Genomic DNA, 16,539 nt, shown 5'->3' on the forward strand with positions numbered 1-16,539 from the left:
ACTGTGCCACCACCTGGTCAGGCAGATGGCCATAACTTTTTAAGTGTAGTATTCATTCAATAATATTTATTAACACTTAGTACCATATTTTCCCCTGTATAAGATGCATCCTTTTCCCCCGAAAAAATTTGGGATCTAAAAACAGGTGTGTTTTATACAGTGGTTACAGATTTTTGTTTTTTATTTGCCTTTCCTGCTTTTTCACGCTTGTTTTTGCACTCGTTGAAGACAGTGATTCGTCATCAGACACAGATGAAGACAAGCTAATGGATGGGAGTTTTGACAGTGATGAGGAGTTGTATGACTTTTATGATGAATAAAACTTGAGTTTAATAACTTTATGTAATACATTTTCTTTCAAATTTCGGGCCCCCTAATTAAGGTGCATCTTATACATGGGAGTGTCTTACACATGGGAAATATGGTATGTGCTAGGCATTGTGCTAGGTGCTGGAGAAACAAAACAGAACACTCTGTTAATTTAAGTCTGTTAATTTAATCCACTAACTTAACAGTGATTTTACAAAATAACTAGTATTGTTGAATTTAAGGCAGAGGGCACGCATATACTACTTTCAGAAAATAAAAACATTTCTGGAAAGCAAGTTAGCACTTTTTATCAAAAGTCTTTAAAATATCCATTTCATTTAACCCTGCAATTTACTTCTTATAAATTTATTCTAAGGAAGGGAACACAGATGTATACAAAAAAGTGTATCAATCAGGTCATAAAAGAGTTGCTTCAGAGAAGGGGTATCTAATTATTAAAAAATAGGGACTTGGGGATATAAAATATATGTTCATAAGGCAGAATACTAGGGAGCTGTGTTTAATATGAAAAATGTTTAACTTGGAAAAATGTCTAAAATATAATTGTGAAAGGGTTTAAAAAGAGTGATACTAAATTGTCCTGAACTTGAGCAAATCACTTAAGTGATCTGAATCTGTTACTTCATATGCAAACTCAGATCCTGAAGAATCCATTCAACTCTTACCTGAGTCTAGGTACTCATCCTTTCTTCACTACAAAGAAATAAGTCATCTTTGGCAGTTGGTAGTTGTTAGGTTGGCAACTGTTTGCAGAGCTGTCCTAAACTATTTCATCTGGGGATTAAAAGATGCTTTCAAAAGAGAAAATATGTATTTCAGAAGAAAATGTCCATTTTTTTCTTCAGTGCCTAATCAATCAGGCATCATGGCTGGGTTTGAGGACACAGAAAGACATGAATGCACTTAAAGAGTTCAAATTCTGGTGGGAGAAAACCAATAATGATGATGTGGAATGATCAATGACAACAGAGCCTTGACAGATGTGTTCTCCTTTTGGACCCCAATGTAGAAAGAAAAGCATGCAAACAAACAACATACTCGAGGAAGAGTATGGTTGACACACAGCAGAGGGACCATTCTTTTGTGGCTTTTCGTGTGGCAGTCTTGCTCTTTTCAATCACGCAAACCCCAAATCTCTGTGGATGTTTAATAAGAGGTTGAACTGCACACTCCACCACTCCTAGTCGCAGCTGCCTTCTCCAGGGATTTCAGGTGTGCCCAGGCAGACCAGTGAGAAACTGGAGGGTATCTGCAACACACAGGTAAATCAGAAGATACAAGAACTAATGTTGTAAAGTACCCAATCCTCAATTCCGCGGGTTTTCGTAGAGACACCAAGTCCAGATGAGTTTTGAAGAGTTTTATTAAAGGAGGAAATTTATTAAATATGCAAGCCACATATAGTGTACATGGGGCAGCAGTCCCAAATCATGTGTGTCATTAATATTCTAGGGGCTGGTTATAAACCCTTAATTATATTAATACATGGGCAGGGGAAAAGCCTGACATCACGGCACAAGCTTGTAACCTTTGTTTTCACCTATACAGGTTTGGGAAAAGGATGAATTGGGGGTGGGGGGTGGGACACAATGCATTATTAGCAAGTTTATAACATTTGTCTATAGGATTCATAAAAACATTTCTACACATTAAAACTTACAAGGTAACATAATAGTAAAAAATGTCACTCTACATATTAAAAGATATTCCTATATTTTCTAGTGTTCACCTGACACTTCTTTGTTCAGAGATATATACATTAACTACAAGCTTTCAGGAGGGGAGGGGTAGTTTCCATGGGGACAAAATGCCTGTAAATGGTCCATCAATATAAGAAAAGGTTTAATTTAATCTTTTCTCTTCCTGTTCCTGGCTAGCTATTCACTGGCTTCCTCACCAGTGTGGGGGGGAGGTCAGAGAATCCAAATCTCCTTCCCCTCTGCATTCACAACACAATGCCATCGGCCACCCTAAACTGGTGTTAATCTCACAAGTACAAAAATCACATTCACAAAATCTCTCTGCACGCGTAGCTCAAATTAATAAAATGTTCTTTAAGCTTCCCAAAATATCATTATTAATTATGTAGCCTTTGGTACCCTACAACACTACAACTTGGTAAGTAGCCGCCCCAGAGCTCTCAGGGACCGCGGAGCATTCCTGGCCCAGGGTTTCCCGCCAATCTCTGTCCCACCTTTTCCTGAGGCCCCGCCCACTTCTGCGGGGCGGAGGGCTGGAAGGACCGGGAAGCGGCGGAAGCCTATCGATATCTCTGGAATAGACTTCTCTGCTCTGCGCCTCTGCCGGCGCAATCCCCCAGACTTCCGTGTAGATCGCCGAGCGGTAGTTTCGGCCGCACTCCTCGATCCGCTGCTAGCTCTACAGAAGGCGACAGCCGCGTTGGAACCATGGTGCGTTGAATTCCAAACCGAAGCAGGGTTGGGGTAGAGGTCGGCCGACTGGCAGATGACGAGCAGCGTCCCCTGTCCTCCTTAGGGCGGCCCAGGGCCACGGGGCTTGGAGACCGTAGGTTCGGGCAGTGATTCAGCATCTCCGGCCTGGCCCTTTCTCCGGGATGTTTCACTTTCTGCCAGGCCTTAGACACTAACTCACTCTTCCGTGAACTAACCGCGTTCGCCACTCCACTTCTCTTTCAGTGTATCAGATTCCGAGCACTACGTGCTCTGTGTGGGAGGAGAGGGAGAAGAAAATTGGGGCTTGACTTGGTGGCCTCCCTGTGCTGCCCTTGCGGACTTCACCCCACGATTTGGGTTTCTGGACCGCATGCATTTATTTTCCTGCTGGGTCCATTTCATTTCCCTTTTCCCTTGAATTTGACCAGAAAAGTCCCTTTTCGGTCGCTTTGTCCAGTCACGTAGTCTTACAGAGGAATAAACCACGGCTGAGAGGAGAAGCGATGTTATCAGGATTACAACACAGGTCTCAGGGCTTCCACTACTCAGCATTCTCACCTCCGCGATGATTCTCCCAAGTACTGTTCTGGTAGATTTGCTTTAATATCGTAATTAAAGCAGTAATTGTTCTGTCGCTATAGCTATTTGTGTCCACCTTTAACTACCTGAGGACATTTTTGTGTTTATTCATTCAATATGAATGTCAGTGTGTACAAGGCGCTGTTTTACGTGTAGTGACGGTTCAAAGATAAATCAGACATGTCCCTGATCATAATATAAGGAAGAAAGGGATATGCAGGTAAAGAACTGGTGGGAGCGTGTGTTGTAAGAATTTTGGAAGAAAAGGTGGAGGACCTTCAAGAGACAAACATTTGAGCTAGTTTTTAAAAAAGGGATGCTTTTGCCCTGGTGGAGTAGATCAGTTGGTATCCTCTTGATAGCCAATGTTGCCGGTTTGATCCTGGTCCGGGCACATACAAGAATCAACCAATAAATGCATAAATAAGTGAAATAACAAATCAGTGTTTCTCTAAAAAAAGTAAAATTAAAAAGGAATGCATTTGACTAGTAGGGCATGGTATAAAGGAAGTGCGCAAGCAACGACAGGAAATCAAGTTGACACTGAATGAACTTAAGTAATTGACTGACCCCAAAAAGGAGTACTATGACCGTTGGTAGAATTGGAAGTTGGGAAGATAGGTCCCATCTACACTGCTCACAAAAATTAGGGAATATTTTATCACTTCATATTCATTTCATATCACCTAATTTTTGTGAGCAGTTTATATAGATCTGCTTCCTCCCTCCCCCCACTAGCTCATGGTATGTGTAGAATTAGCTTACAAGGGAGTACGTATAGTAGTAACCTTACAACGTTGTTGTATTAACATAGTAACCTTACAACGTTGTCGTATTAACAGCATTGTGTTATTGTTGAATGGGAACAAATGGGAAAACATTTTTTTAATGATACGGCTAATTAAGAGTTGGGATCTGTAATATTATTATACAAATAGGTCTTTTTTCTTTTACTTTCAGTTTCGCAACCAGTATGACAATGATGTCACTGTTTGGAGCCCTCAGGTAAAATAAGGTTTTATTCTATTTCTGTGAACTGGCTTTTGGTGCTTGCAGTATGTTTACATACTTAGGAGCATATAGGTTGTGAGAAAATGGATTAGAATCACTTTAGACATTCCTGGAACCTAAATTCATCATTAAAGTAATTTTCCTGGTTTAAAAAATTTGAGATTTGAATATGCTCACCTGAGATTTGGGAACTCTAATTTTAAATTGATAAGTTTTTTTTTTTTCTTTAGGGCAGGATTCATCAAATTGAGTATGCAATGGAAGCTGTCAAACAAGGTTCAGCCACAGTTGGTCTGAAATCAAAAACCCATGCAGTGTTGGTTGCATTGAAGGTAAGTAAAGTAGTAAGTGTATCTCCCTTCTTTAATAAAAGAACTATCAAACATAAGTTTCATTGTATAGATAATAAAATTATAAACTTGTTTTTATGTCTTGTAATGTCTCTATTTAGAGAGCACAGTCAGAGCTTGCAGCTCATCAGAAAAAAATTCTCCACGTTGACAACCATATTGGTATCTCCATTGCGGGACTTACTGCCGATGCTAGACTGTTGTGGTGAGTATAAACATTAAAAGTGAAAAAAAAATTCCTTTGGGTTTATATTTGATTTAATTTCTAGGAAAGATCCAGATAAAATATGTTCTCTACCAGAGTGTTTATAAGTTAAGATAGTGAATACCTTAGTGCCCTGGTCAGCAAACTGTGGCTTGCGAGCCACATGCAGCTCTTTGGCCCCTTGAGTGTGGTTCTTCCACAAAATACCACGTGCAGGCGCTACCTCGATAAGGAATGTACCTACCTATATAGTTTAAGTTTAAAAAGTTTGGTTTTCAAAAGACATTTCAATCATTGTACTGTTGATATTTGGCTTTGTTGATTAATGAGTTTGCCGACCACTGCCTTAGTGGATTTGGGCTCATATTAAGTATTCCATTTCTTGGTTCCTATAATAGTAACACATCTAATTAAGCATACTAATACTTTTGAGAAATCACTGAATAATGTGATACTGTACTTGTTAACTCAGTGTATGTTGTTGGGGACAATGTTCAGTCTAAGAAGAGCTTGACGACTTTTGTCTGGTTTCTAAGAAATAGCAAAGCTACACTTGATTTCTTTAATACACCAGAATTTATTAAGCATTTATTTTTTGCAGAGCTTAATTCTGGATACAGACATACATACATAAATACAAAGGTTATTCAGACATAGTTCTTCTAGAATCTAAAAATCTAGTAGTGTATTTATAATACAAGGTAGAAAGTGGAGAGTAATAAGCCCTGGCCGGTTGGCTCAGTGGTAGTGTTGGTCTGGCATGTGGCTGTCCCAGGTTTAATTGCTGATAGAGCACACAGGAGAAGCGACCATCTGCTTCTCCACTCCTCCCCTTCCCCCTTCTCTCTCTCTCTCTCTCCTGCTTCCCCCTCCCCTCCTCTCACAGCCATGGCTCTGTTGGTTCAAGCACATCGGCCCTGGGCACAGAGGATGGCTCTGTGAAGCCTCCACCTCAGGCGCTAGAAATAGCGGTTGCCAGCATGACCCAGATGGGCGGAGCATCGACAGCAGACGGGTTGGCAGGTAGATCCCAGTCAGGGCACATGCAGGAGTCTGTCTCTATCTCCCCTCCTCTCACTTGGAAAAAGAAGAAGAAGAAAAGAAGAAGTAGAAAGTAATAGATAGATTTCTGTGGACGTCCAGATGAGAGATTATTTCTAGTTGAGAGGTGTTCTGTAAATGAAGAGCCAGGACTTTGCAGTCATGCAGATTGAGTTTATTCCCACCTTTATCACTTAGTATCTGAGATTGGGCTAGTTATTAGAACTCTGGATTTTTTTTAGTGTTACTTTTTCAAGGTTATTGTTAAATAGCTAATATTTAGAGCCTTTAACAGTGCCTTCAGGTAATATGTGAGTGTATTTATTGGGTTTGTATGTATTGGGTTAGGGGGATTAATAAGCCAAAACTAATCTCTTTATGTCTGTGACTTAATTAGAGAAGAAAGAATATAACCACTGAGGGGAATAGTAATGCTAATGTTTAAAAATTTCAAGATATCCAGTGAACCTCTGCTCTCTTAGGTCAGCAGTATAGTGACAGCATTATTGATATGTCACTCTTGAAATGTAAAATATATCGCACTGTCAAACATTTTATTAACCCAGTCTATCTAAAAAATTGTCATGTCAACATATAATAATATAAAAACTATTGAGACATTTTAAACTTTTTTATACTAAGTCTTTGAGATTTCATGTGTATTTTTCACTTAATGATATGTCTCAATATTTAGACTAGACACTTTTTAGGTGCTTAGTCACATGTGATTAGTACCTACAATATCAGAGCATTGCAGTTTTAGACAGCCTTGGGAAGTGGACTTAAATAAAAGTGGTAAACAGTTTGGTTCCTACAATCAACATTTAATCATCAGATGTGACATACACATAAATTGGACAAAGCTATGCAGAAGAAATGCAGGTATCTGTTTATCCTCTTGGTTTTAATCATTAGGCATGAATTCCCTTTTCTCCAGTGTCAGACTTGTTTGAATCTTGTCAAGTTTAACAATGAGATTCAATAGTCTTGAGTTCAGTATCTCCACTAGAGTACTACTTATTGATAGAAGCAGCATTCATTGGCAAGAACATGTAGCAATGGTCGTAGTATGGATTGTATTTCCTGCCATTGCTCTCTTGGGGAAATTTTAGTCAGCTCTCAAGAAAAAAACCAGGCCCTGGCCGGTTGGCTCAGCAGTAGAGCGTCAGCCTGGCATGCGGGGGACCCGGGTTCGATTCCTGGCCAGGGCACATAGGAGAAGCGCCCATTTGCTTCTCCACCCCCCCCCCTCCTTCCTCTCTGTCTCTCTCTTCCCCTCCCGCAGCCAAGGCTCCATTGGAGCAAAGATGGCCCGGGCGCTGGGGATGGCTCCTTGGCCTCAGCCCCAGGCGCTAGAGTGGCTCTGGTCGCATGCGGGAGTCTGTCTGACTGTCTCTCCCCGTTTCCAGCTTCAGAAAAATACAAAACAAAAAACAAACAAACAAAAAAAAACCAGAGTAGTTACCCTTTTTGCAGGCTCAAGACCTAGAATTCAAGACAATCTTGTTGATAGTGAGAAGGATAAAAGAAAGAATGCTCTTTATTGGTGGTATCTCTTGCTCAGCCTTTATTCTGTAAAGTGCTGTGAGACAAAGGTTTTCTAAAGGAATATTCATTTAAAAAAAAATCATGTCACCTCCCCTTACTCCCTCCCCCGCCTCAGAGTTTGGTACAAAAATGCATCCTTCTACATCTTCCTGGTTCCTTATATGAATGTAATCCATGTAACTGTCTGAATAAAAGCAAAAAGAAATCAAACTACCTTATTTAGATTTGAAAAACTGTGATTTGAAATTACTAATTACAACTTCCTTGTTTCTGTTTCAGTAATTTTATGCGCCAGGAGTGTTTGGATTCCAGATTTGTATTTGACCGACCTCTTCCTGTGTCTCGTCTTGTAGCTCTAATTGGAAGCAGTATCCTTTTTCTGTTAACATTTTGAACATGAACTTAAAGGATTTTGATACTTAATTTTATGTTAATAGGAATGTGGTAATATAAACATAGGTAAGATTTGGGAAGAAGCTTAGTTACTTTTCAATAAAAGAATGTTTAAAATTTGGGTGGAGAGTTGTAACTTTTATCATGGAAGAATGGGTTCTAAGATAAGGAATTGGTTTGCTCTTTCATCAGCCCTCATTAGCAATGGATATTTTGCAGACATAGATAAGTTCAATTTTAGGAAAACAACCACGCATCACTTTTAGAAGAGATTTAAAGTTTTTTATTGGTGGTTCTAGATGTCCCAAAATTTTTTGACTGCTTATATCCAAAACAAATGAGGTTCTCTGCATGGGAGGAAAACATTTTGTTAGCACTGATTCTTGGGTTTGGTGGATACTTAAATATTTTTTAATATTAGATCAAAGAACTGCTCTGTTTTATTTTTTTTTTCTTCCTATGGTGGATTATGCAACTATTAAGAAATAAAAGTTCTTTGTTAATAGTGTTTAATTTGAAAATAAAGATAAAACTTTATTCCTGGTTAGAACAGGCTCTTTAACTAATTCAAGAGACCCAGATACCAACCCAAAGATACGGTCGAAGACCATACGGTGTTGGGCTGCTTATTGCTGGTTATGATGTAAGTTCATAGAATGTTTTTTATAATAATGGTTTTTTAAAGCTGACTACAAATTTTCCAATTTTAGTTCAACCAAAGTCAAGAATTAAGTATTTGTTTGTTTTTCCTATTTGTAGGATATGGGTCCTCACATTTTCCAAACTTGTCCATCTGCTAACTATTTTGACTGCAGAGCTATGTCCATTGGAGCCCGTTCTCAATCAGCTCGTACTTACTTAGAGAGACATATGTCTGAATTTATGGAGTGTAAGTGATTTTTTTTTTGCCCCCTCTAGTCTTTATATTGTGAATTAGCACAGTATCCTAAATGAAGAAAAACTACAAGTTACAGGAAGAGTTTTTAAAAAAATTAAGTGTTTATTATCTTTGTTACACATGCTAGTTTTCACCCTTTCTAACTACCACAGTAGTTTAATTCACAGTAGACTTTTTCAAATACAAATATGTGTTCCCCACCTTGAAGACTCTTGATTTTATTGATTCAAAGTGTGCCCCAGACAGAGCTGAGAAACACTATAGTAGCTACTGTTTAAACCTCAGTGTTCTGTGATTCTATTCCTACTTTTAGCCACACAGACATTTCTGCATTAAGTAGTCCATAAACAAGTGAAAACTAAGTATAGCTTGGGAAAAAAGGTAAAAGATATAAGATGTGATGATAAGGCAGGTTTTCAAGTGCTCTGCTTTTGCAAGGGCTCTGGATTTTAACATACTTTTAAAATCATTTATTGAGGTGATGTGGATTTTCTTCCCCTTTCATTCTACTGTGGTGTATTGCACTCACTGCCTTGGAATGTTAAACCCTTTGCATTCCTGGGAGAAATCCCTCTTAGTCATCTTGTATAATATAAATGATATGTTTAAATGTTTATGTAAACATAAATGTTGCTGGATTTAGTTTGCTGGTATTTTGTTGAGGTTTTTTTTGTGTCTATATGCATAAGTCAAATTGAACTATGGTTTTTTCTTGAAATGCCTCTGTCTAGTTTTTGTGTGAGAGTAATACTGGCCACATAAAAAGGGCTGGAGACTCCTTTTATAAAGGGCAAAGACAGTGACTAGCATTCCATAGAATACATTCCACAAAACTTTGAACTTTATCATTTGTGAATCAGGATTTTGATTTAACTTAGCATAAGGAAAAGTCAAATTTAGTAACAAAAATCATGTATCCTCTTAATAAATAAAACAATAAGCGACGTTATTATTAGATTATACGGCTAAACATTTAAACTTTTGTTTGTTTTTATTGTGACGTGTTTAGTATGCGACTAACACTATGATTTCAGTGTACATATCCAACAAATATGCCAAGTATGTAGATGGAAATAATTGTTCATTTATTATATATAGGCAATTTGAATGAATTGGTTAAGCATGGTCTGCGTGCTTTAAGAGAGACACTTCCTGCAGAACAGGACCTAACTACAAAGGTAAATATGTTTCTCAGTTGTAAATATTAACATTACAGTTTAATTATTTATTGCATAAATGTAAGTAATACTGAGTGTATGCTTATAGTCTTTAATTTAAGAGATGGTTACCTTGGTTCATTCTTTCTCTTGAAGCTATTCACTAAGTTATCTGGTTTTGAAATGATTTTTGAACCTTTTTTTTTTTAGTATAAAACCACTTGGTTTGATATAAAAATGTTCTTTATTTCTTTGTCAGAGAGGAGTGTCTTCATATTATTTCAGTTAACAGATATACTTACATATTAAGCACCTACCACATGTAGGCACTAAGCATCGAGAATATAGTGAACATAGTAAACATCTTGTCCTTTGTGATACATATATCAAAGTGGGGGCAGATAGAGAATGTATGCATAAGTAAATTATGTAGTATACTAGATATCGATAAGTGCTGTAGAAACAAAACAGGTTAAGAGGCAAGTGACCAATTGAATGTAGGAAGGCGATATGGTGGGTATAATTTAAAATAGGAGTCAAGGATGGCCTCACTCAGAGAGAACAATCTGGGCCCTGGCTGGTTGGCTCAGTAATCGAGTGTCCACCTGGCATGTGGAAGTACCAGGTTTGATTCCCAGTCAGGGCACACAGGAGAAGCGACCATCTGCTTCTCCAGCCCCGCCCTTCTCTCCTCTCACCCCCACAGCCATGGCTTGAATGGTTTCAGCAAAGTTGGCCCCGGGCACTGAGGATGGCTTATTGGCCTCATCTCAGGCTCTAAAAAAAAAAAAAATAGCTTAGTTGCCAAGCAATGGAGCAGTAGCCCCAGATGGGCACAGAGTGGCCTGGGTAGGGGCTTGCTGGGTGTATCCTGATTGGGCACATGCAGGAGTCTGTCTCTCTGCCTCCCCGCCTCTCATGTAATAAAGAAAAAAAAAGAAAGTGGATTTTGAGGAAAAGATCTAAAGGGGGTGAGTGAATAAGCCATACAGTTAACTAGAGCAAGATTATTCCAGGGAATGCAAGTGCAAGGACTTTGGATCCAGAATGTTTCTATAATTTGAGGCATGGAGGTAAGTAGTGTTGAAGTTAGTAATCAAGAAGAAAAGAGCCTGATGAGGCAGTGGCGCAGTGGATAGAGCATCAGACTGGGATGCAGAGGACCCAGGTTCAAAACCCCGAGGTCACCAGCATGAGCACAGGCTCACCAGCTTGAGCATAGGGTCAATGGTTTGAGCCCAAGGTTGCTAGCAACTGGTCACTCTGCTGTAGCCCCCTGATCAAGGCACATATGAGAAAGCAATGAATGAACAACTAGGGTCCTGCAGTGAAGAATTGATGCTTCTCATCTCCCTTCCTGTCTGTCTGTTTCTATCTGTCCCTATCTCTATCTCTGTCACAAAAAAGGAAAGTCAGAGAAGAGATGGAGTCCAGATGGTGTATGCCATATAAACCATTGTAGGTACTTTGGATTTTACTCTGAGTGGGCTGTTACAGTTTGAGCAGAAGGATACCATGATTTGATTTAGTTTTTAAAAGAGTCACTCTGGTTGCCATTTTGAGTGATTATAGTAGAAGCATGGGTTGAAATAGTTTTAAGACTGTTAACAGTAATTTAAGTGAGAGATTGTGGTGGATTAGAGCAGAGTTGAAGATGATGAGAAAGGGTTCAGTTCTGGGTATATTTTGAAATTAAAGCCAAAAACGTTTGCTAGTAATTTGGTTGTGAGAATGTGAAGGGGGCGGATGTCTTCAAAGTTTTTGGCCTGATAAACGAAAGAGATTTATCATTTGCTGAGATGAATAAGATAGTGGGAGGAATAGGTTTTGAGAAAGAAGTTGTGAAAGAAAGTCAGGGAGTAATTTTAGGACATAGAACATTTGAAATGCCTGTTGTTTGTCCACTTAATGATATAGAGTAAGCACTTATCACATAAACACCCCATGGAGTTTGGTGGAGAATGGTCTAGCCTAGAGTCACAAATTTTGGCATCATCATATAGAAAATGGCTTTCAGAGACTGGACTGGATGAGATTGTTAAAGGAATTGAATGGTTAGACAGGAGGTTTGAAGACTGGGCAAGAACATTCTACCCTTTAGAGCAGGGGTCCCCAAACTACGGCCCGCGGGCCGCATGCGGCCCCCTGAGGCCATTTATCCGGCCCCCGCCGCACTTCCGGAAGGGGCACCTCTTTCATTGGTCAGTGAGAGGAGCATAGTTCCCATTGAAATACTGGTCAGTTTGTTGATTTAAATTTACTTGTTCTTTATTTTAAATATTGTATTTGTTCCCGTTTTGTTTTTTTACTTTAAAATAAGATGTGCAGTGTACATAGGGATTTGTTCATAGTTTTTTTTATAGTCTGGCCCTCCAACGGTCTGAGGGACAGTGAACTGGCCCCCTGTGTAAAAAGTTTGGGGACCCCTGCTTTAGAGATTGGGTAGTGAGGAGGTATTACCAAAAAGGACAGAAAGATGGCCAGGGAAGAGGTAGGAGGAAAACTTGGAAAATAAGGCATCCTTAAAAGCAAATGAAGAAACTATTTCAAGGAGGAGAAAATAAAAACTTGTTAATAGATCAAGGAAGATGTAGATTGGGAATTAGCCATTAGATTGCATTGTGTCCCTGTGGACTTGAGTAGACAATCTTAATGGAATGGTGGGGCAAGAGCTTGATAGGAATGGGATCAGGAGAGAATGGGAGAAGAGGAATTGGTGGACAGCTCTTTGAAGGATATTTTCTGTTGTGGGTCTAGAGAAATGGGGTGGTAGCTGGAAGAGAAAAAATAGAGGATTGTTACTTTGGTTTTTATAAAGTGGGAAATACTACAGCATGTCTGCTCCATGACAATAAACCAGTATAAGAGAAAACATATATGTAGGAGAAATATGAGAAAACCTGTCAATTTCTTTGAACAGGAAACAGTTGGAAAGGTAGGCCTTACAGAATAAATTGGTTGATTCATTCACAGTAATAGGCAAGGAGAAAGTGCATGGGGATACAGATACAGGAAAGAGTGGAGACTGGGAGCTTATAAATGTTCTCTTCTCACATAATAAAGAAAAAAAAAAAGAAAGTGGATTTTGAGGAAAAGATCTAAAGGGGGTGAGTGAATAAGCCATACAGTTAACTAGAGCAAGATTTTGCTTTTATTTTCTCAGTGAAATAGCAGGGTTTTCGACTGCAAGGAGAATGGTCCAGGAGAAGGGAGATGGAATGATATAGAAACCTGGGGTACAGTGCAGGAACCATTAAGGGCTTTCTTGAAGTTAATAATCATTAATTAAAGTGAGATTCATCAGCATTTTGTTATAGTGGTTAGATAGTTATTTTATATGTATGTGAAAACTTTATAGTCTGCATAATCTTTTCTAAACAAATTTTCCTGTTATAAAAATAATATTCTTTTTTAAAAATTAGGATAATACATTAAAACATTTTAAATTTGTTTAAAATACTTAAAATGCCATCCTTCCAAGATGACTTTCTTTTAAAAGTTGGCTATTTAGTTGACTGTTGACATTTATAATTTGGAAAAGTTTGCTCAGGTACCTGGTTCCTGATTCCATATTTTTACTGAATCATAGAAAATGAACTATATTTTTATGCCTAAAATTTTCACTAAAATTTTAATTTTACAGGAGCTATTTTGCCCTGGTTAGCATTCAGTGAACATTTTAAGTACAGTACTGCCCTGTAATTTTTCCATGTAGAGCATAGTTGTGAGTGGCTTGTTCCCTCACACTTGTCTGCAGCACTTTCCTGTTGTCAGCCAATTTGCAAATTTTCTAGATGACATAGACCTTAGGGCTTACTCATGATTATCAAAAGTGAGTATTTAAATATGCAAATTACAAGGGCTTACTAGTTAAGTCTTTTTCAAGTGCTATATAAATTTTTATTCTGCTTTTCTTCCCCTCAATATTTTATCATGTGATTTTCAACCTTTTTTTCTCTTTACCTTTTTTCCCCCTCAGAATGTTTCCATCGGAATTGTTGGTAAAGACTTGGAGTTTACAATTTATGATGATGATGATGTATCTCCATTCCTGGAAGGTCTTGAAGAAAGGCCACAGAGAAAGGCACAGGTATATAACTAATCATAACACAAGAGGCTTTAATTTTATGGTAAACTGCTGTTCCTACCACAACTGTATAAATCTACCATTTTTGTCTTCTAACTACTGAGATAAGCTCATAATTCAAATAGCAGTAGGAAAACTAGGCTGAGTAACGTAAAATACTGATTGGGCAGTGATCTCTGTAAACACAAAAAGTGTTGATTATATTTGATACTTCTCACAATTCTGTGGGTTGACCGAGGCTCAGCTAAGATGGTTCTTTTGCTGGTCTCACTTCAGTCTCTAAAGCACTACAGTCAGTTGAGGGGTAGGGCTAGAACATCCAACATGGCTTTACTCACATGTGCTCTTCAGTCACACTTCCTAGGTATCTTAGAGGGGTAATTAGAAGACTGGGACCTCTGCTAGGATGACTAGGTGTCTGCCTTGTAGTCTTAAGGCCTCTCTTTCACAAGGGTCTCTAACAGGGTAGCAGCTCAGAGCTTGCAAAAGTTCAAAAGCTCAGAAATGAAAGCTGTCGGGCATTCTTAAGGCTGAGGCGCAGGACTAGCACAGCATCACTTTGGCACATCTCATTGGCTAAAAGAAGTCATAGGGACAGCCAGGAGTCCACAGAAGTGGGGAGTAAGAAAAACTCACTGGGACCAGTTTTGAAAACTAAGGTGGCTCTTCACAAATACTGAGAAAGGATCAAAAAGTGTTGGTGAATATCAGGTTAAATAGTGGTCTTTTATATTGAGTATTTAGAATATACATTTACAATTTATAAATGCTTATATGATATCTGTGTGATTGGAAATAAGGAATTCCTGTACAGGAATTTGTTCTACAGCATGAATTTCTTTTCAATTTGAAAGGGATATTGTTGGTTTTTGGAGGAGCAAGATTTGCATTTTTTAAACTGCTGTTGGAAGGCCTTTTATTCTTGAGCAAGACAAAATATGATAAACTGGTGTAATATTGCACTTTTTTTTTTCTTCCTTTCTTAAGCCTGCACAGCCTGCTGATGAACCTGCGGAAAAGGCTGATGAACCTATGGAGCATTAAGGGTTACCCCCCAGTCTATGTGTGTTATCAACTGTGTAAGAATGCAGGAACACGTGCTGATGACACTGATCTACACTTTGAACTAACAGCTGCAGTGGTGGAGTGGTTTGTTTTAGGAGTCAGTCCAGACGTGAGTTTTTTCCAAGCAACTTCACTCAAACCATATAATGGGATGCATTTTTCTTTGAGAGGGTCTGTATAATCATTTTCTAGAAAGTATAGTTATCTGTACCAATGTTTTTATATGAAGAACATAGTGTCTTTGTGGTTTTAAAGACAACTGTGAAATAAAATTGTTTCATCTGCTGGTGTATTGGGTTTTTGTTTTCTAAGTATCTTCAGCTAGGATGTGAGGGTGATCTGGCTGCAACATCTGTCATCCCATTGATCGCCAGGGTTGATTTGGCTGATCTGGCTGGCGGGGCAGGTGTCCCCTTCCTCACCACTCCTTTTGTGTCCCTCCCAAAGCTGCGTGCTCCAAGAGAACAACCTTCCCCAATAAAGGAGAGGACAGTTCTTTGGTCAAGGGTATATGAGTAGCTGTGTTCTTCTACTAGAACCTCCAAATAAGTTTTCAAGTATCTTCAACTATATACATAGTAGTATGAGATTACAACTGGTCATTTGCAACACTTGTCACATAAACTTTCTTATTTTTAGTGGTGGGAAAAAAATAATACCTCTTATCTATCACAGCCTTATACCAATTTCCCAATGTATGGACTGGGCTGCATGAGAATTCATGGAGATTTGATTCAAAATATTAACTTATGAATGGTTTTTCTTTCAACCAGCAGATGGCAATAATGATAGCTCTGGTCTCATCCTAGGGAACTTTTGCAAAAATAACAAAAGGGAAAATTTTAATCTGAAACTGTCATTTCCACTTACCTTGCCCAGCCACACTCTGGCATAATGTTTAGGCTGCCTTCTATTATTCCTGTGAGTTGTGCACCAAGATAGGGCAGAACAGTTCTTACCTTAGATCATGCAAAGTGAAATTAGAGGAAATATAATTTGAAAAGCCAAACCAATCTAAAATTTTGCTGCTAAGAAGCCTAGAGGGGTTATTTTCTAAGATTCATATCTTTCTGGAGAGGAGCAGTTAGTTCCCTTGTAGATAGAGAGCTTGGTTTTTGGACCCAACTTTGCTGATTAGGTATTATTGGTTTGGGGCAAGTTATTAAGCCCTATTTTAAGGAAATACTTTGGAGAATTATACTGCTTACAAAAATTAGGAGATATTTTATCACTTCACATTTATTTTGAAATATCCCTTAATTTTTGTGAGCAGTATATTTTGAAGATTAAATCAGAGAATTTATGTAAAAATACTATGTATACTAAAAAATTCATAGTGTTTAATTTTTTTTCAGGTACCTCAAAACTTTAAAAGTGTTAATAGGTTTAAACCTCTGACTTCTTGAGTAGAGAGTGATTAAGAGAAACTGGCAACTTTGTTGAGAGAAAGACCTCTAAGTA

At 38.5% G+C, this 16,539-nt stretch overlaps 1 protein-coding gene across 1 annotated transcript; it reads left to right on the forward strand.

Annotated features, from left to right (window-relative positions):
• The first annotated feature begins 2,638 nt into the window (after positions 1-2,638).
• PSMA1 (proteasome 20S subunit alpha 1) lies at positions 2,639-15,370 on the forward strand. Its single transcript, XM_066360567.1, has 10 exons — positions 2,639-2,741; positions 4,284-4,328; positions 4,565-4,666; positions 4,786-4,889; positions 7,758-7,846; positions 8,444-8,514; positions 8,631-8,760; positions 9,868-9,947; positions 13,906-14,016; positions 15,001-15,370. The coding sequence occupies exons 1-10, from the start codon at positions 2,739-2,741 to the stop codon at positions 15,055-15,057; spliced, it is 792 nt and encodes a 263-aa protein (XP_066216664.1). The 5' UTR covers positions 2,639-2,738; the 3' UTR covers positions 15,058-15,370.
• Positions 15,371-16,539: the final 1,169 nt, after the last annotated feature.

The sequence above is a fragment of the Saccopteryx leptura genome, chromosome 1 (genome assembly GCF_036850995.1).
Source record: "Saccopteryx leptura isolate mSacLep1 chromosome 1, mSacLep1_pri_phased_curated, whole genome shotgun sequence".
Classification (NCBI taxonomy): Eukaryota; Metazoa; Chordata; class Mammalia; order Chiroptera; family Emballonuridae; genus Saccopteryx; species Saccopteryx leptura.

Coding starts and splice junctions, on each gene's coding strand:
- PSMA1 (XM_066360567.1), top strand. Junction 8,761..9,867: donor TATGTCTGAATTTATGGAGT/GTAAGTGATTTT, acceptor TATTATATATAG/GCAATTTGAATGAATTGGTT. Junction 9,948..13,905: donor AACAGGACCTAACTACAAAG/GTAAATATGTTT, acceptor TTTCCCCCTCAG/AATGTTTCCATCGGAATTGT.